We start from the raw sequence: 22,143 nt of genomic DNA on the forward strand, positions 1-22,143 counted from the left end.
GATAATTTCGCAATTACCACTCAATTATCAATTACAACTTAGTGGACGGCAATACAGTAATATTGTAGATTTCAAGGAACAACTGTTAACGTATGAACGACTCGTTAAGCTCGATAAAATGGTAACGCACAAAGAAACTAACGAGCGCAAGAACACGAACCAACAGACACCGTTATACAATAACTGGCGTAACCGAAATGAAGGGCAGAACAGCGGACACAAACAACCTCAAATTCACACACTGAACGTTGAAAACTGCGGAAGTAATTGGTATCACAATAGATATCGAGGTCAGCGATATGGTAACGGATTTTATAAACCACAGTACTATCGTCGTAGAAACGAGAAGCGACAAGACAGACGCGAAAATGAATCACAGTGGGAGAATAAACGTCAGGAGGGGACAGTTAATTTCAGAGAGAATTCAGGCGAAAATCGAACAACGAAAGAACGATCGGCAAATTACAATAATCATTCCGGAGGTCAGTACAGCATAAATGCACAAACGTTTGTACCGTCTGAAAAAGGGAACAGCTTTAGCACCACCATTCACGACGCGCGACAAGGAGAAAGAAATTCATATTCTATAGCGCCAAGTCACGAGCAAAGCAACACGGAATGGCCGCGCATGCAATCTAGCAGAAGCTCAGATACAAACCAAGGAGGTAATAACACATTTTTGATTTCACCGAATGCAAATAATGGATTTGCTAATTTGTCACAAGAGCAAATTAGAGGATTTAAGGACAGTGCGGTAAACTAATTAGGGATGGCGAAAACCCGCTCCGCACGTCAGTCCCTAATTGTAAGTTAGACGGGGCTAGTATAAAATTGGATCCCGACGCAAATGACAAGAATAATTGTCGAAGCATACACACCATTATGTTCAAAGAAAACGAGCGTGAATTTTTACTCAGCGAGCCCACAGAAACCGAAGTTCAAGCGAAACAAGCACTATGTCCGGAGATATCGTTAACTTTAAACGGAGTTAAAGTGCCTGTACTATTAGACAGCGGCGCAGAGATATCCTGCATCAGCGAAGACTGCGTAGCCATGATAGAGAGCACCGGAATATCATTACCGAGAATGCCAGTACCGAGTTTAAAGATTCTAGGGGTTACATCAAGGGCTAGTCCCATCATTAATCGTCAGACCTTATTGGAAGTAGAAGGGTTAGGTAGCACCAAGTACATTAATGTATTAATCGTAAAAGGATTGGCCAAACCAGTAATTTTCGGGGTAGACTTTCTAACTAGCCATAAAATAATTTTGAATTTTGCAAGTTGGATGGTAACTGCTATGGATGACACAGAAAATACGAAAACTACTGAAAATTGGGAAGTTTCGGAAAAATGCATTTTGAATAATACTGTACACAGTTCTACCAGTGTTACTCCATATGAAGCGTTAACAGGAAAAAGATCATTGATAATACCGTCATCGTTACTACCGAGACATCACGATGAAGCTCTGGCCGCAGAAGATAAAGAATTAGTCGAGATACAGAAGGAAACTGAAGAGTTGGTCGCAGCCAAGTTGACATCCACGGCGGATCTTCGGAGAAAATACCAGAAAGATTCCAGCAAGATGAGTTTTAATTGTGGAGATTTAGTACTCAAGAGAACGAATCCAGTAAGCCAATTTTGGAAGTACGTTACTAAGAAGCTATTTCTACTCTTCGATGGACCATATATGATCACGAAGATTATTAGAAGTAACTGTTACGAACTGTCTGACATTAAAACGAAACAAGTAATAGGACACTATAATATAACGCAGTTGAGGAAATATTACACTCCTGTAGAATAGTATACACTGTTACACATATGTCCGTTTGAAGACATATATCGGTGACAATACTCTATGTTTGCAAGTAAGTATGTAAATAAGGTCAATAATATGAAATGTAAATTTTCTGCAAATAATTAGAATATAGATGAGATGTTTGTATGATGAGAAATGGTCCTAAGACCTATATCAGAGTATAGTTCGTTAGTCACATTTCTGAAGGGGACTATTCTATAGAGGTATTTGAGAAGCCCTAAATAGAAATGAATTTTATGTTTATTATTTTACTTTTTACCTCTATGACTTTGTCTTAGTCCTGTTATGAATTATATTTACCAGTATTGTATCTCTATGGTCAGGTCAATTTGGTTTTACTCTTTAAGTATTTTCATGTTTTATCTAAGTAATAATTTTATGAAATGTCTTTGCAAACATTTGTTAAACGGCGACGAATAGGAAATGAGCTTACACCTTTTAATATTGTTTTTGGGTCATTACTGAGGAAAGAGTATATGTGATTGGACGCTCGACTGCGCATATATTTTATTTAAAGAATTTAGTATTTCCAGTGTGATTTCGGAGAGTGTTCAATAGAGAAAGCTTTGACGGTTTGAAACAAATTGGAACTGGAGTTTCTGTTCTACTATCATGGGAGAAGGATTAGAGAGAAAGAGCTCCGTGATTTAGTCATAAATGAATGTAAGAATATCACGTAAAACATTGGTACGACGACTGAATAGCTAGAATCTACGTGAAATTGATGATTTTATAATAAATACCGGAACTACACAATGAAGAAGAGGTAGTTACCGATGTTCGAAGCTCTACTAAAGAATCGACGACGACGATAAGTTTTGACTAACAGCATAAATAGAACTGGATCAACGACGAATTAAGAAGAAAAGAAGAAAAGGACTATCAATCTTCGAGATGGAAGGAGTTCGACAGCGGTAGACGGCATCGTAGACGGTGTACCGGAGGACATCATCCTTCTAGACGATTCCAGGTGACCGACGCCAGTCCTGCTGGAGTACCAGCAGCACGAGAGGAGGTGCATCGAGACGGAGACCCAACCAGCGACATCGGAGGAGAGTGAGATCTAACCAGCAACATCGGAGGAGAGACAGGGGTTCGGAGAGGTTTTCCACAGCCTCTTGGTATTGTAACGACGCGACGAGGTTTGTTTGCCCCATCCCCGAATTAACAAGAACAGCGAGAAGTTACCTGTCCTATTTTAATGGCAAGATATCTTAAACTATGATGTTTACGATCAAGACCTAATTTGAAACTCGCAAAAACAACTTAATACTACTTAACTACGTAAAGACTTGTAGCTTGTACATACTGGACCTGGTTAACTGACATTGATCAGTAATATGTACGATATCAAAGTTAAAATCTGTTAAAGTCATTAATTGTCTTGAATGTTTAAAGAATAGCCCCAGGTCCAGAAGTCTTGAGACAGTTTGATCTACCGAAAGAGACTGAGCTAGTAAAAACAAAGAAAAGACTAATTTGCCAGTTAAAATGTGTTTCAATAATATTTAAAATATTGACTGATAACCAAACTATTATTCAGTGATACAATTACGTAAAACGTAATTAGTTCTGAAAGACATTTAAGTATAACGGATATTGAAATTTTGTTTAATGAAAAACCTATTTAAACATGAATAATTGTCTCAAAGGTATTTGTATGTTGCTTGCTAATCATTGACTCTGTCACTTTTCATGTTACAGTTGGATATGTTGCAAAAGAGTATTGTCACCCATACAACCATGATTTTGACCCTAGTAAAAAGTTAAATTTTCATTATATTTTATTTTTCCGATTGATAACCATACTTACATATCATGTGTATGTTAAACCAGATAGACAGAAATATTTAGCTTGGATTGTCTTGAAAGAATAATTAGTTTTTATTACACTGAGATCAGCAGTCATAGAGAAGTTAATGCTTTTAAACACACTACTTATATTTGTTGATTTTAAGGTCAGAATACTTACACCAAAGAGAAGGAGACATACTGCTAAGAAATTATACGACATTTTATTGTTTGGTATTCACACTGAGTCAAACTACACCAGTACATACAACTTGAGAATAATTTATTTTCACTATCAACATAACAAGACATATTTTAGTTAATATTCTGTAGAGGTTAGTAGTTGTGCTACATACACAATCACGGCACTAGTACTTTATAGAGTTTTCACGGCGCCCAACTAGACCACATTTTACATTATAGATATTGGCATTTTAGGAAATATACTCCATAGAGTAATTCTGAAAATACTTATAGAATTTTTGATCACCCAACGGTGGCACACCCTTTTGAAATTTTGGTCGCTCATCCTTGGAGCTGTCTGAAAAATAACAGAAGAAAAGGGAAAATTCTGAAAACACTTCACTACTAAAGGTTTTATTGAGATGACCACAGAGTTTTTATTTCATTAGTGATAAAATAATTGTATTTATATCTAATTTCACTTCACCAAATAAAAATTTAGATGTAATTTGCACACTATATAATCACAAAATAGCTTATGTGAAGATATTCGTTACACTTATTTTCATCTCTTTCTTGTTCATTATGCAAATAAATTTTATTCATACAACGTATTACAGTACCATGCAATCAAAACAAAGCTTCACAGAAAAGTCAGTATGTAATATTTTTAGCCATGCTGAACCTAGCTAATATTATGTTAATATATATATATTTACAAGTACAGTACAGTGATCGCCAAAACAAAACTGCACACCACTTGAAGACTATTTGGATATAATTTCTGAGTCATGCAAAATCAAAACATCTACATATGTTTTGAATAACTACCATACTTTAACTTTAAAGCAAACACTTTACATACAACATATAATTTTACATGCTTAATGGAAAACATGTGCATGGTATTAACTTGTAAAAAAAAAAAAGTATAATACCTAATGCTAACATTTATTTATACAATAGAAAACTGTCTATTCTACCCAAGCACAAAAAAACTCAATTATCTCTTGCACAATAATCTTCAACATCAAAATTAATAGATACTTATGCCAAAATTAGAGTTTAACTATATGGAAATTATACATATTTATATTAATAATAAAGGTGTAAATAACTGGACCAGAAGTATAGTAGAACCCTATTATAATGTTCCACCTTAACTCGTCATTGGTTGCGCTATGAGCATTTTGCTCACCCTCAGAAATATTGTTTTACTGTTATTGTTTTTATTGCTGCTTGGAGGTGTCCTTTTTTCTAGTTGAGTTTTGAACCTTCCTTATTAAGTTACTAGGTGGCTGACAGGATGTAACTTATACTTGGCCTTGATATAAGATATATATATATATATATATGTATATATATGTGTGTGTGTGTGTGTGTGTGTGTGGAAACAGAGTACTGTACTAGAAATTAAAATGTCATAGTAGAAAAGAGAAGTTAAGTACAGGAAAGCTTCACTATAAAGAACATGAAGGGACCAAAAAATAGTTGAGTTTGTTATACTGAAGTTCTTTATACTGAAAATAAGCATTGTTATAAATATGTATACCGATAAACACATGAAACAACATTGCTAGGATGTATATGAACTTAAAAGAAGTACATAACACATTGTTGATCACAATTTCAAACCAATAAATACAGAAAACAAAGAGCTGTAAAGTACATATACATATGTACATACCAATCCATCCATGAAGGAAAAAACTATTTTTTTGAAAAAAAAAAAAAAAAAAAAATTTCAATCACTTTTTGTTTTTTGAAATTATTGTTCATGTATGTTAACACGTCCTTTTCGATTTCTTGAAGCTTAGGCATATGATGCACAAGTTCATCACATGTCATAAAAAGTCTTTCAAGCACAGATATAGCATTGCTTACTTCTTTCTTATCTGGGTGAATGAGTTTGTCCTCTTCAGCCGCTTCAGGTTCATCCACCTCTGATTCACATATTTCTTCACACGTAGTTTCGTCCGATTGGGGTGGGCAGGTTGCGAGATTATCGTCAATCACAGCAAACTCTTCGAAGGTTACCTCTGATGATGTTTGGCTGATTTGTGCCCATAGAGATTCACAGTGGGTCACTTGCACTTCAGTATTTTCAGCACTAGCAGGTGGAGGGCTGCTAGAGCGAAAGCCTGCTTTACAAAAGCAGTTAGCAATAACAGATGGAGAAATGCTGTTTCATGAAAAGCAGCACCTGTGCATTGCTTGCAGGATGTTCCATTTTGGGACAACTGATCCACTTTCTTCGTTGTCCATCTGCCGCAGAGGGTACTGGACCAGTTGCTTCCTGTAATGGTGTTTTACCTGGGCTATGACACCCTGGTCCATGGGCTGCAACTTGCTGGTGCAATTGGGGGGGGGGGGGGGGGGGGGGGGAACACAACTTTTACATTTTTTCGTTTAGAGCTTTCAACATTGTGTGCTGGGCATCTGTCCAAAAACAACAAAAATTTTCTGTATTTAAGACCCATACGAGAATGAAGTGAATTTAGCCAGGTCTGAAATATAGACGATGTCATCCAGGAATTGGTATTGTTCCTGTAGGTACAGGGCAAGTGTTTAATATTCCTAAAACACCTGGGCTTGGCAAATTTACCAATAACAAGCAAGTCCAGTTTTTGTGTGCCATCACTATTTGCACAGAATAGCACACTTAGCCTGTCCTTACTCTTCTTACCTCCATGGCAAGTCTCACATTTCACTCCTAATGTCCTGTCAGGCAGAAGATTAAAAAACAAGCCAGCCTCGTCAGCATTAAATATGTCTTTTTTATCATAACCTGAAGTAATGTCTGCCAAGCGTTCAATCCAGTCATCTTGAATTTTCGGGTCTACTGAACCTTCCTCACCATGTAGCATTGCAAAATGGGTCATAAGAATATTAAGAATAAGTTTGAGGTGAAGGATATTTTTTTTTGTTGATATCGAAAACAGTTCAGATATGTTAAAAAATTGTTATTAATTACTTTGGTTAAATTTCATGGAAAGCCTTAAAATACTTATTTCCTTGAGATACTTAATTATTAATTTGAGGGTTAACTCTAGTTCATAATAATTAATGTTGATATTTGATAATTAATGTCAGTAATTAAAGCAGTATAGATTATAATTTTACAGGACATCATTTTTAAACAAAAGTTTTTATATGAATTTCAACTTTGTTTACTAAATTTTTAACATTGTATTTGAATTTTTTGGGTAATTTTATATTCTATTGGATATTGCTAGTGTAATATTTTGAGAATAGTCTGGAAGGTACAGAAGGAAGAGCGGACAGGCGCGACACTCTGGCGCCAGAAAGCTATTTTTCACTTTGTAAATGCGTGTTTGGGATTTACGCGTCACGTTGTACGCACAGCTATAGCGACCGTCTGGAAGGGTCTCTGGAGGCTACCACTAGCCAGCCAATCAGGGCAAGCCCTGGCGTCAAGTGATGTGCCCGTACGAATTTCCTTATATGGTCATGTTTTGGAATTATGTGCGCTGATTGGTCAGTTGGCCCACGGGGTTGCCTCCCTTGTTTTCACCTTTACAAGGGAAGGTAATCTCGTCGACCAAGTCACTTGTTGCTCGATCGTCGCCGAACTCGGTCGCGTCGTCGGCAAGTCGCCAGACAAATGAAAAAATATTAAGGGACAATTTAACGCCTAGGGGCTGGGGCCACGCCGTAGTTTTTTAACCTAAGTTCATTTTTTTTTTCGGACTATGTAACTAGAAATTTAGGCCCTAGGCGTCGGCATCGGCCCGACTTCGTGTGATTTCGGTCCGCGATCAACGGTACCTTGAGTTAGGTAATTAACCAAGGGACATTACTAAGTATTTTTTTTTTTTTTTTTTTTCATCGGCGAGTGACAAGACTCCTCGACCATCAACGGCAATATATATGGTGCTGTGGTATGTATTTGGACCTCATCCTATCAAAATTCAAAGATATCGTTAAAATTCGTATAAGAAAAGACAAAAACTGTACAAGTAACGAAGTTTTTCTAATTAAATTCATTTGTAAAATTGTGTATTGAGGCCATGTAACAATGAGAAAAAAACATTTTTTTTTAAAGAAATAAACAAAGATAATTTAATAAACTCTTTTATTTCCAAATAACGTAGAACCATAGTAATGAAAAATTCCTCAGGAACATTGTTTGTTTTGTTTTGTTACGTTTCTATGTGTGCTTAGCCGGGCAAAAACATACAACGTAACAACCACACACCTTAAGTATACTAAGGTTCCATCGGGCTTTGAATATAGGCAGCCAACCCCCTGACGCCTGAAAATCTTCAATGCCCATCTTAAGAGCTAACTCACGAGCTTTTTCTTGTAGAACAATTCCAGAGACAGGAATATTTGAAGCTCTGGAATGCATAAGCCAGTCGAAAAGATTGTTCTTCAGGCCTTCGTTTGGTGCCGTACAAACTCTCTTCCGGCTATCAGGCAACGCAAGATCTTGGTTTTCATATGTAACCCGCTTTGAAAGAATAGTAGACAGAGTTGATTTTGCGATTCCAAATTTTTCCGTGATGTCGGTTCTTTTTTCACCCCTATCTACAGCATGCAGAATCTGTTGTTTTGTTTTCAGGTCTATTGCTTTTCTTTTACAAGCACCAGACATTTTGCTAAGAATACAAAAAAAAAAAAAAACGAATTTTTAGTCTGTACCACAAGCACAAAAGGTTATGAGATAACGTAAACGTGTTCTCTCGGAAAACAATACAGCCGGAACTACTACAGTATAACGCTTTTCCGGTTATGTATCATACTGCAGCCAACTCGCACAAAAATATTTGTCGCTACAGCAAAACCCCTTATTTGCACTTTTCATGGGGACAAACTAAAAAAGTGTAAAAAGCGGGAATGTAAATAAAGGGAAAAGTAAGAAATACGGTAAAGTTAATTAAAAAACAGTCGCATTCTGCAGCGTTCAGAACAAATACGGACTGAATTACACATACGCATTGCACCACAGTAAAAATTTTTTTTTAAAAAAAAAGGGCCGCAAATTGATGGAAATTTACCGTCAATAGCGTGCAGTGCGCGGAGAAAGGTCATTGTACTCGATCAGCTGTTGTTACGGCGCGGCGTAGCCGCCGGCTGGCTCTCTCTGTTCTCTGAGTTGCGCATGCGCAGTATAACTCACTCAATGCTCCGCCCAGACTCGTGACCTCCCATCAGCAGCCAGCCAATATATGCGAGCTTAGCGGAAAAATATACAAGCTCCACCTCCCGTGTACCAGTTTTGTCCAGTTCTAATACCAGTTTATTGGTATACGCCCCAGTTTTCTCGCTGCCGTGACGTGTTCAAGTTTACGTTCATCTTGATGTCTTAATACCAATAATTAATTATTTACGATCCCCAGAAATAAATTGTTAGTTTAAAAAATATGCGTAAACTGTACAATACTTCCGAAATTATAAAATAAGTATAAACAGTTACCAAGACTCCGCTCATTTTATTTTGTGAAGTTTGTCTCGTACCAGTATTTCGGCTAGTTGTGACATAAATACAGTATCAGAACTTAACAATCAGCCACATTTATACATTCGTGATTTTACGTTTTTCCCTCGTGCAGTTTAGATTGTCTCCTGCTATAATTACTCGGACTTTTACACGCTTAGGCTTAAATTATTACGTGTTTAGAAATAAAAGCAACTTTTCATGTTATAAAATATGTATATTTTGCGATTTAAAATGTTCATTGCCGACTATAAACGTTACGTTTTTCACGATGTTTTTAGGCCCACTAGCTAATCTTATCTACTCTTAAAGTACCCACTGTATTTTCTGGTTGTTTATGGTTGTTACGTGACGTAAATAGCTGGATGGATTCGATTTTTGAGACGTAATTCGCGTGAAAGTATTGTATTGGACTAAATGGGAACTAAACGGGACCTGAAGAATATAGTACAAATAACGGGAAAACGTAAATAAGGGGTTTCGCTGTATAAAAATTGTCTACAAGAGAAATTTAGTTTTGCTACAAGTGTAAATTCAACGAACTTTAACTGTAAATTCAATTACATAAAGTTATTTTAGATTGTATGAATTTTAAAACAAAACTAAAAAAGATGCGTCAACTTTCAGATCGTAAAGTTTAGTAGTCGGACCTATCGATACACAGCTTCGATAGAATCGTACAGTACAGTATCTCAGTCATTAGTCTATGGCCGCTTGAAGAACCTGTTCACATACTCTCTGCTGATGCTTTGTCTATGGTCAGGAGACACGTTGTAGGTTATGTTTTTGTTTACGTACACGCTGTTACGTTTGAAAAAGAAAATTAAAAATAAAGTACAAGTTTTTGGATGGTAATTTTTTTTTTCAAAATTTGCCTCAAGGTTGTTCGTTCAAGTGAATATTTTTGTTTCAGGAAGAAACAGACCATTGTAAAATTCGTTAAGATGAAATAAAATTCAAGGTTATTATGTACGTTTTTGGCGGGACCAAACAATAAGTTCGGTTAAGTGAAGTGTTCGTTTAACTGAAGTTCGTTGTACTGGTGCTTTCCTGTATTAACAAAAATATATATATGGGGGAGGGAGAGAGGAAGAGGGAAGGGAAGGGAAGGGAAGGGGAGGGGAGGGAAGGGAAGGGAAGAGAAGGGAAGGGAAGGGGAGGGGAGGGAGACAGAGAGAGAAATCATAGGAAATCACAAAAGCAAATGAAGCAGACAAACGAATGACTTTTGACAGAACGCTCATGAGCAATCTACGGAGTGCAACAGAAACAAACACACGATGCAGAAGCGCAAGGCAGGCAGGGCAGGCAGGGCATGCAGCTGTCCAGCCATCAGACACGACGCACAACACCGAGCGAGAGAGAAACTGTGGACGGGAGTGGGTGTACCTTCAAATATCTTATCAATACCATTTAGATCTGAGGAGGCCGCGTCGCAGTCGGGCTGGTCCCCGGCCGCTCCCCCGTCCCCCTCCCCGCCGCCGTACTGGCTGTCCCGGAACGAGCTGCAAGAAGAGAGCAGACTGCGCGCGGTCAGTACCGCCTCGCACACTACCTGCATCCATTACATTTTACAAACAGTTTGTCAGAAGGTTTTAAAATATATCAACATAGTAAAACTCAGTTTATAAAGTTTTTGAAGGTACTTCAAAATCTAATCCATCAACTAGGATTCTGCTAATTATTTTTAAAAATGAAATATTGAATTGAATATCAAAATATTCACGAATATTAAATATTTTTCTAATCAAATTAAAACATTAGGTACAGTGAACCTTTTATGTACTTCACAGGATTATAGGAAAAATTAAGTATTATGAAGAGGAAAAAAGAGAGAAATTCATATAAAATTATAACATGCAAGAAGACAAAAAAAAAACCCTGCCAATGTGTTCACTTGAAACAGTAAAATTTTAAGTTTGAAAATTCAGTGAATCCCTGCTAAAGACTTGTTTCTCCAGGTAAGCAAAAATTAAGACTAATTAAAAGGGTTAAATTATATGAATTTTTAAAATTATTATGCAGGAAATTTTATTAAGTGGGATTTTCTTAAGAAAGTTTTACTGCTGTTTGGTTGATCCAACTGATTACATACACAAAAATGGAGCAGTTTTTAACAATTCTTAATCATAACAACAGATTATTTGTTACATGTATATTTGCACAAAAATCCAAATTACTGAATAAATTATTCTTGGCTTCAATGAAATTTTTTGTATCTGTGGGTAACAAATATATACACACACACACATATATATACACACACACATATATATAAACGATTTTAATTTTAATGTCAAATCAAATTTAAATTATTCATGCATATCAATTATTTTTTAAATACCTGCAGATACTATTATAAACCAATATAACCTTTTGAAAGGTGAAATCATGTGTGTTTGAAGGTCAAGGAAACAATTATTTAAGGGAAACTAAACCTTTATTTTGGATTTGTCAATTTTTCCTACATTTTTGGGATGACAAGGCATAAATCATACCTTCACAAGCTTTTAAATCAGGTTCCAATTGGGTATTTAAAAACAGGCCAGTTAGAAATACATAACTGATTATTTTACAGAGGCAACTACAATACCGTGTTTATCAGTGCATTGGTAGCACATTTTATACAGATTGTTTAGTTTAAAAAAACCAGTGCTACCCTTATGCAATTTTTTCACTTTAGGTAAATAAAAAAAAATTAACATTGCGGAGTAAGAATAAGGTGGGTAAGTAATTCTCCGTTTTTATTTATTATTAAATATAACATCACGAGTAAGTAAAAATTGTTTAGTTGAAGTATCCTAGCAGTGTATGTAAAGCACCATGAACTGCACCCCTGTTATGCTACTTCTGCTGCCCGCTAGCCAGCCAACCCTGCCGACTCCAGCAAGTGACGTGACTCGATGCTGTGCTCGCATTCAGATAGAGGAGAAAATCTAAAATTAAATAAGCCAGACTTCTTTGTGTGAGTGCATTTGGCCATGTAAGAGTATTAATAGTTATTATACCTTCCTCTCTCATCGCTGTAAATGGGTGTAAATGGGCACCGTCTAAATCTTCACGTGTATATCTTGACAGGTTTTAATGACCCAACTGTGCCCTAACATTATTGGTTTTGCATGAGATTTCCCATGCTTTTAACTGCAACATCACTTGACAAAACTGCAGCCATCGTTGATGTTTTGAAGTGCCGGTGTTATACTGTATAAACCCAAATAGAGACTGAGGTTTTTATTCACAAAAAACCACTCACTAAAATCAATGTCAGCTTAAATTTGCACCCCAAAAATTCAAGTAGAAAAAAAAAACACACAATATGGTAAACAGTGGCGTAGCCAGGATTTGTGTATGGGGGGGTGTTAAGAAGCATGGCTCCCCCGTATTAAAGCGGGGGGTCCAGGGGTCCTCCCCCGGGAAAATTTGGATTTTAAGGTGTAAAATAGTGCTATTTTAGCAGTTTTCAGTACTTAAATTTAAATATTGTAATGGTAAAATTTTTATTAATTTTAATATGAAATTTGTTTGAGTGATGAATAAGAAATAATTTAAAGATTTGGTGATAAGGGGGAGGGGGAGGGGGGTTGAACCCCTAAATACCCCCCCCCCCCCCACCCTGGCTCCGCCCCTGATGATAAATAATCTTGACAGTCTATAAAACAGGATTAAAATCATTTCTTACATTGCATTACTATGTATCTTGATTACCTTTCTTTAATATATTGCAGTAAAATCAATTTCTGTATGCACATATTTTATCTCCTTCAACAAATGGGGAACAAATGTAAATAGAATATTTGGTTGCAGGATAACCAACCTACAAAGAAAATATGGCACAGGGTGTATACCAATGCTTATAACTGCCTGTAAGTCTGGGAAAAAAAAAAAAAGTACCTACAATTCGTACATGTAAGTTAAAGAGATACACATCGTATGAATATGTATTTCTCATGTTAGTGTGCTTGTTTACAGTCCAAAATATTTTTCTTCTAACGTTAACCTCAACTGAATGTTAGACACGTGCGAAAAGGAATTTTATGTTTTGGTTTTTCATAGGATATACAATTACAGTAGAATTTCATTATTAAGCACTTAGAGGGACATCAAGTTTTTTTTACTTAGTAATGAAAAAAAATGCATATCATCATTACAAAGAGAGAAATCATAAAATAAATCAAAAATTGTGTTATTATAAGATACAACATTATCATTTGGTGAACATCTGACATCAGTTTAAATATTGGTGTTTCTGCATAACTTATGTTTACTTATTTTTTTAAAAATTATTTGAGTTTGTTTTTGAGTTTGAATGATGGTCTTTTGAACAAAATGATCTAAGTCCTGATCTCTTCTGAAACCTTTTCGTGTTTAGAGATGAATTTGTTCAGTTTTTTTAAGCTCAGAATAGCTTACATAGCTGTCACAGGTGGCTCTTCACAGTCAGAATCATCATCTGATTCAGGTTTTGATAACTGTGATCAAATGATTTCATTAATGATGTAGTAGTCGGTCAACACTGGTGGTGTTTCTATTTCATTATACACAGAGAGACATAGTCTAAATGAAACAGCATTAAACTGCATGGAGGCTGACATTTCTTGCCATACTTCAGGGTCAATGTCATTGCTTTCGCATGTTTGTGCTGTAGTGTGGCTTGCATCCTGGTCTGATGAAGTTGCAGTGACCTTGTCAGCATTACAGTTTACAATGCCAGACTTTCTCCAGCAGTTGGCAATAGTTTCTTGTTGAACATTTCACCATCCACCTGTGATCATCTCAAATGCCTGACGAACATTGATGTTGGTGGGCACTTTCAACCTTTTCGAAAATGTACCTTGGCATTCTGAATAATGCCTTGACCAAGGGACTGCAACTGAGATGTGCAGTTCGGTGGTAGAAACATCAGTTTTAAGTTTTCCAGTCTAACATCAACACTGTGTGCTGCGCAGCTGTCTATTAACAAAATAATTTTTCTTTCTTCTTTTTTCATAGCCTTATTTCACCAGCCAATTTGAGAAGAGTTATCTCGTCATCCCATGCATGCATGTAAGAAACTCCCTTGAAGCACCTGGGAGTCTTGTGTTTACCAATGATTTATGGCCTCAATTTTTCTGTTCCTGTGGCATTTCAACAACACAACAGAGACAACCTTTCCTTTGCTTTTTTCCTCCAGTGCATTTTTCACCTTTACGTGCCATTGTCCTGTTAGGCAGAAGCTTGTAAAAAAAGCAGTTTCATCAGCATTGAAAATATTGTGTCTAATGAGTACAACTTAAAAATACTCTCCAGCTTTTCTACCTTCTATTGGTTTGCTGCCTCTGTGTCTACATCTTTATAGAACCTTTATACAACCTTCTATGATATACCATTTCGTTCTCGGAAGCGGTGCAACCACCCTGAACTGGCTTGGAAGACTTTGATGTCCATGAAGAATGCAAACTGTTTTGCTTTAATGTGTAATATTGGGCCAGTTACTGGAACATTTTTTGATCATACTTCTTTCAACCATTTGCTCAAAGCATCTTCCAGACCTTGGAGATCTCCAGAACGAAGCCTTTTACAGTCACAAACTAAACAAGGATTTTTCATATATATTTTTTATTTTTTTCCCAGTCTTTAACAATGGTCTTATGGTCATCACCGCAATGCATATGTCTTCACAACTGCAACCAGCTTTTTCCTTTTGTCCAGTTCTCGGAGTATTTCCACTTTTTTCCTTAAGCGTGAATTGATTTTTTTTTTATCTCCAGGATCACTCATTTTGTAGCACAATACAATTAGGTGTCTAAAAAACGTAACGTGAAAATAAATTCAAAACAAAAACAATCATGGCACAGACTTCAAACTACATACATTAGCATGACACTTTCCTCTGACCTGATACATTTTTCTCTCGAACTTCGTGTTTCGATGTATCAAATGGCGTTATGTTGTTCACGTCTCATATTAAGTAGTTAATCTATGGTAGTACGCGCAAACGTTTGTTTGTTTTGAGGTTTTAGAGGTTAGAAATTACATAGCAGTGGTATGATTGATTACTGTTTGTTTGTTCTATAACATTAATCATTTAGTTGGAAATTTATTTACCAGTTTAAGTAAATTTTGGAGTAGCAATGCCACGCTAGTAGTGGAATTTATACGTTATAGTGAAAATTATGATACTTTAAACTAAAACAATTTTGCATTGAAATAATATGATTTTCGTTGGAAATTTCAATAAAATACATTAAAGTGAAACACACGATAAAGTGAGAAATACGTTATAGTGAGGTACATTGTTCCAGTATTCTACTGTATCCACCTTTTATTTGTGATTGTGTCAAAAAATGTGTCATATCTGCATATCATGTTCCAAAACAAGGAAGAAACACCTATAATAGTAATTACAACCTCAAAGTTGTACATATGTCAGACCAACAACTTTGCAGCAGTACGCCAATACGGATTCTATGAGAATATGCAGTGGCAAAGAAGGTACAAAAATGATTTGGTTAAAGTGATTCTAATGTAGGAGAAGATTAAATTTATTACTTTTCAGTGAAGGGGACATCCAAAGTAGGGGTCGGCCTCAATTCAAGGTTGGCCTCTATTCAGGTTTATGTGGTATTTCTCCAGCCTTTCACAAGTTTGTCGCTGATTGCTAGTTTTTATAGAAGGAACTCACAAGAAAGAGTAGCTTGCCGAGTTTTCTTCCTTCGGGAACGGGACAGGTTTTTTTATAATAAAAAAAAAAAGCTGCAGCGAAAAGAAACAATGGTATAAAAAAATTATCCTTCTCCTTTGTCTTTTGTTAGGTAGTGTGGGGTTAGGAGGGATGGTAAAAATGAAGGGGGAGGGGGTGGGCACAGTACACCACCTCATCTTCTCAAAAAGTAATAAAGTAGAACAAAAAGAAGACAAAACTGAGGATCAACACCACTGCAGTATTTCTTAATTGCCAATAAATTGATACACATATGGAGCAATTCATATTTAAGGGCAACCAGTAGGGATGTGCGGGTACTCGATAATTTCAACTTCGATTCGATTCCTCAACTATTTGAACCCGGAACCGAAACTAAAATTTGGAATCAAAAAATTCTGGCAAATTTTTCAAAAGTAAAAAAATCGAAGAAAGAAATTGACGGTTACCGTTTAACTGATTGCTAGAAATAAATTTATTCGTCAATTATCATTAATGTAACTCGTAAAATTGCCGCGCACTTTCACTCAAGCAAATTTCATAACGTTTTGAAATATAGGTTAGGCCGAACATTAATTTTTTTTCAAAGATCGTGTATGATATAATTTACACGTTCAGAACCACTAACTGTTTTGGCTTGCAAAGATAAATACCTTACAAAACTGCTTGTTTATGAAATAGTTTAACAATCTACTCAAACATTTTTATTTCTTCCTACTTACGGCATATTACTCATGACCATTTCTCACGTTGCACGGTAAAAAAATATTGTTGGTTTATTTGTTTTGAAAAATAAATAACACACATTAAAAATGAATTTTACAACCATCAACGCACAATTTTCTGTTAACAGTAAAGTTAAAATAGTTCCTTGTTCAACCATAGATACATTTACAAAGATCGCCATTCTGTGACAGTCTTCTGTTAACAGAATAACCAACATTAAAACATTCACGACATAAAAATATTTTAGCGGTGCCGGACGTGTAGTCCAGTTGACATGCCGGGAAGCCTACAACTCACATAGTTTCGGTTGCCTGCAAGAATTTCCGAAGATTTCCGAAGTTTTGCGTTTTGGTATTAACGCCACTTCAGCCACTATATCAGAAGTTTCCAATGAAAACAAGCATGTTGTGACTGACCTGACCTAACCTAACCCAACCCTTAGATTTTTTTAAATTTCAATTTTTGAGAGAAATACGAAGTTGCACGAACGTGGTAGGGAACCGAAACTACGTGAGTTGTAGGCTACCGTGACAGGCCACCATTTATCAAAGATCGCGCGTGCCGACACAAAGGAATCGAATCACTGAATCGTAACATTCTGTCAGTATCTAAGTACTGTTTACTTTTTAAGCTTTTGCCTTTTACAAAACTTAATTAAAGCTGATCATTGTTGTGTGGTTTAACTTCGTGAAGTTAATAAATTAATCATATTTACGTATTTTTTCCGTTTTTAGGGGAACAGATCTTGTTGAAATAAACAAAGAAAAATATGTTACTTATTGGTTTTAATTTAAATAAACCTACTGGTTAGGCCATGCTGCATACGTAATGTGCAAATGTAGGTTAATTAATAAATTATACTTCTTAGCGCAGCACGCATCGCACTATCTCGGTGACTCCAATGAGGCAGCTGACTTTACCGTTGGTAACATTTGACATCTTTAAACAGTGGTGAAGTGATTAAATAAAAAAATAAGTAATGGATGAAAATTGTGGCCAGTTCAAGGGCCGCAGTCATCTTCCAGAAATGTATTTCTTATTCATTTTAGTTAAATACATATGGTTCAAAATAAATGCAATTTTTTTTTAGTTAGCCCTACCAGACTAATGACTATGTAGATAAAGTTACCCAAAGAATCGAAATCGGAATCGAATTTCAACTCTTGAAGTGAGAATCGAATCGGAATCGAATCGAACTGAAAATCATGGAATCAATCGCACAACCCTAGCAACCAGTATGGTAAAAATGTTACATTTTTATGCCCCAAATTATAGGTGTAACTCCTACACAGGGCTGATCCTTATCTGAGTAAATAAGGTAATTAGTCTTCTGATGTCCCTGAGTGATGTCTTTATCAAGTGCCAATTTAATATGAAATCTGTATTTCTAGCTGCAACCAAATATTTAGAAATCCAAAATGGTGGAGTCTAATCCTCCTTAATTATGCACAGAAAAAGAACCTTTTATGGCCAGTTGACCATTCTGCTCTTTGATCTGCGATCCAATAATCTTAACTAGTGATGGGTCAATTCCGATTCCGGAATCGGTCGGTTCCACCGATTCCAGTATAATCGTGGGATTCAGAATACAATGGTTTTGGAATCGACCATGACCGATTCCTGCATTGTTTTTAGTTTGCAAAATACATCTCCTACGCAACGTAAGAAAATATTAAAATGCATGCAAATATAATTTTTAATCTACATAATACAATCTTTTTTTACGAACGGATTTACGAATTACGGTGATTAACGTATTTATTTACTTGCACCGCCATTTTCCCTACAGTACAAATGCAGTATCTACTTTCCCGCTTTAAAAGCGAAAGCATTTTTCGGAAATTACGTTGCAGCAGCACTGCATTTAATAGTAAACCTACAAAAATAATTAGACAAAACCATAAATGTTTAAAGAAAATTATGTAAATGTAAACGGCAAGTAAAATAATGTAAACGTTAACTATTTGATCATGGCAGCTACATTTGCCATTGTAAACAACCTAATTTTTTGTTTGTGCTACATGCCATGGTAAACCATATGGCCATGAACCAAATCTTTGGTGACGTGAACGTGAAAATTAAGATGTTTCACATCTCTGCACTTTAAACTTTAAAGAATTAAAATGAAATAATTTTTAATGAGATTTTACCCAAATTCACAGTGGATTACTACGACCATATCAAAATGAGTTTATAAGCAACATAACCAAAATGCTGTAAATCGGCGTTCTTGTGCGTGTTCAACGATGCTCGTTTTATGTGAGATATATTTTGGAAAGGCAGTTGGCTAATCTGAATTTCCAAACATTGCTGCTGAAACGTTAGTAAATTTTTATTACCAAACATAAATAATCTTTTGAAAGTAGTTGTGTTAGTTTAACAGAATTGGTTCCCATAAATTTCTGAAATGAATTAAATGTTAACACGCGATTATTTGAAGAGTTTAAATATTTTGTGTAAGAAAATCTCACCATAAAATGTGGAAATTTTGAGATGCTAAAACATGCACAGAACTTTCTTACTCAAGAACCGAAAATATATTTTCTGTTTACGGTTGTGAAGAACTGCAAGACTGGATGGATTTTTTTCTTTTTACCAAGTGAGATAATTAAGTTCTAGTTAATATATTAAAACGTAAGCATCGCTGACATTTTATTTTAGTGTGGTGCATATTTTTTTCTAGTCATTTCCATCATAAAGAAATAATACAGTTTTATTTTTACATTTCCCTCTTTTTATTTATTTTTTGCCCTGGCCCCTTGAAATATGTATAAACGAGGTTATATTGTCATTTTATTTGGATCATTATTTAGTTGTGGTTGAAAATAAAATTCTTAACCTAACCGTACAAACCTCTTTTTTTACAATTAATTAAATGAGTTTATAATGTAAGGTATCTAAAGTTGGTTAAGTTATAACATTATTTACAATTTACGACATAAGACATCTTTGATTATTGGCAGTGTTTGAACACGTGTTTCGTCTAACTATATGCAAGGTTAAAAGGCCAAATTGTGCTAGAAATTCAAGGTAGCGTAACTTGATGGTAATGAACATATTTTTTAACATTATATAAGCTGTATATAATGTTAATTTCTGCACAGAAAATGAAAAACAACGCAATTACATTTTTAAAATCATAAGCAACTTTTTTTTTTTCTGAGGATATTACTCAGTTGAACATTGTCAGATAAAAATTAAGGAATCGGAATCGGATTCGAAGAATCGACCCTTTAATTTAAGAATCAAAAATGGAATCGGAATCGGTATATTTTAGGAATCGGCCCAACACTAATCTTAACCCAAAAATGATCTAAAGATCATTCTTCTATACATTGTGCCAACACATACTGAGACTATAATATCTTAGCTTGCGTGAACTATAGTTCAGACATTTCCAATCTGCGACAACAGGAAGAAGCAGTGTCGAAGAAATGTTAGGTGCATTTCTATTGGTGGGCTGAAACGATATGAGTTGCTACAATCGATTGTGACTCTGCGAAAAAAATGGTTGATGCTCTAATAACAAAATAGCAGCACATATATTTGCTGTCTTTTCATTTGAATTTTAATAACTAAAACACATAAACCTATTGGTATTTAAAAGTTAATACAAAATTAAATTTGGAAATATGAATAAGTTTGGACTATAAAATTTTTTTTTAATATAATATGGAAAGAAATCAGGACAAAATAAAATATTTAAAAATTATACTAAAATTACAAGCATTTAATACATTAAAAATATTAGTACGTTTTTCACGGAGAAGAGGCTGTAATGGTAGAAAAAGTAAAAGTTTTGATCCATGTGTTATATATGATATCCAATTATTTTAAATTTGGTTGTAAAATTATGTTATGACCTTCAAACAAAAAATGTGCCTTTGCAGATGAAAGGGTTTCATGCATACCTGGTGCGCTTGGGTGGCGCTGGGGCTTGCTTGCCTTTCCTATTTGTCGGCCGGCGCATCTGGACCAGACTGCTGTTCTTACTCGAGCTACCTACAAACGTGCTCATCTTGTTAGTCAACCCATCTAAAAGTGAACAAGTTCAAACACAGAAATAAGTAGACATTCAATGCCATACTCTCATCAAATATATAATGAAATAAGATGTCCATAAATGGGTTAAAAAGGCCTTAAAAATAGCAAGGAACATCAATATATTACTATGTTACACATTAAGTATAATAGTTCCTATTATGCAGTTGCAGTTAGATTAAATTTTAAGCCAAGAAACAACAAACAATGAACAGATATATCACACATTATTTTCTAAAAATCAGAAAAGAGGTCAAAAATTAAATATAAACAGGTAAGTTGTAACTTCAAGCAAGTCACAAGTACAGGAAAACCCTGTTGAAACATTTTTCAAGGGACTGGATGATAAAAAATTTTTAACAGGGAAAACTTCTTAAAGGGGAAATAGTACGGAACAGTTGCTACATCAAAAAAAAAAAATCATTAAAATGACATACTTAGGTTATGCACCGTTTGTTCAGGTTTATTTTTTAAAATTAGGCCATTTGTGGGGATTCCATTACCACAAATATTCGTAGTTGGTTAAAATCCTCACATTACTTTTAAATGTTTATTATTGAATTAAATAATTATTTAAAGTATTGAATTACCTTTTAAGTTACCATGAAAACCACACATTGCACACCCTCATAGGCCCTGGCGCAACCTGTACCGTGTTTGCCTCTCTAATTAGATTTTAAATTGGTAGTAGACACATGTAGGAAGGCCCTTATGTATTAGCTCTAACATTACCAAAGGCCAAAGTGGGTGGGGAAAATTTAATGTTTGTGACAGATACCTTGAAAACCACACATTGGAGCTCTCAGAGCATAATGCTATCTGTATTGTGGTTGACTCCTGAATTTTATTTTTAAATTCTAGTTAGATACCTGTAGGAAATTCCTTAATTCTATCAGCATCATTAAACATTTTTATGTAAAAAAATAAAAACTGTGACAGAATTTGCCATAGTTGCGTGGAAAGGCGTAGGATGATGTCCCAAGCTCTCTCTACAATGACACACTGGGTGGTAAAAAAACACAGCAGTTAGAGCTAACTTCAGAGAAGTTAGCATTCTTGGTACTGGTGATAACCTCTGCCGTTATGTTTTTGCAGCAGTCTTTAATTTTGCTTCAAGGGTATTACACAATTAATAAATATTTTCAGTACAGTTCTGTGTTGTAAATACATGTATCCAAATATACTGGGTAATAAATATTTTATTATTTATGGATTAACTCCGAATAACTTATTTACCGTGATGGTCTGAAAAAAATCATCATGAATGTAATGGCTACTGATTTCAGCTGTTTTGTTTACATCAGTGTAGAGCCATAAAGATCTCAGTCACGGATGACCGAAATTAATGCCATGTTAGAAAGATTATAAATAAAATATTTTGAAAATTGCTGAGAAATCACACACTACAAGTTCTCACCTTTTAATGAACGTTTTAATG

General features: G+C 35.3%; 1 protein-coding gene across 10 annotated transcripts in view; it reads right to left on the reverse strand.

Annotated features, from left to right (window-relative positions):
• Window positions 1-22,143, reverse strand: part of LOC134541963 (tyrosine-protein kinase Abl) — a 116,289-nt gene that overhangs the window by 9,965 nt on the left and 84,181 nt on the right. For 3 of the 10 annotated variants that reach the window (XM_063385761.1, XM_063385736.1, XM_063385729.1), the window contains exons 12-13: window positions 20,576-20,699; window positions 10,649-10,782 (exon numbers count right to left, since the gene is read on the reverse strand). In XM_063385761.1, the coding sequence (XP_063241831.1) occupies window positions 10,649-10,782; window positions 20,576-20,699 (258 nt within the window). The remainder of the gene's footprint in view (window positions 1-10,648; window positions 10,783-20,575; window positions 20,700-22,143) is intronic. The other 7 variants (XM_063385794.1, XM_063385768.1, XM_063385785.1 and 4 more) reach the window with 5 other exon arrangements.

The sequence above is a fragment of the Bacillus rossius genome, chromosome 1 (assembly GCF_032445375.1).
Source record: "Bacillus rossius redtenbacheri isolate Brsri chromosome 1, Brsri_v3, whole genome shotgun sequence".
NCBI classification, from domain to species: Eukaryota; Metazoa; Arthropoda; class Insecta; order Phasmatodea; family Bacillidae; genus Bacillus; species Bacillus rossius.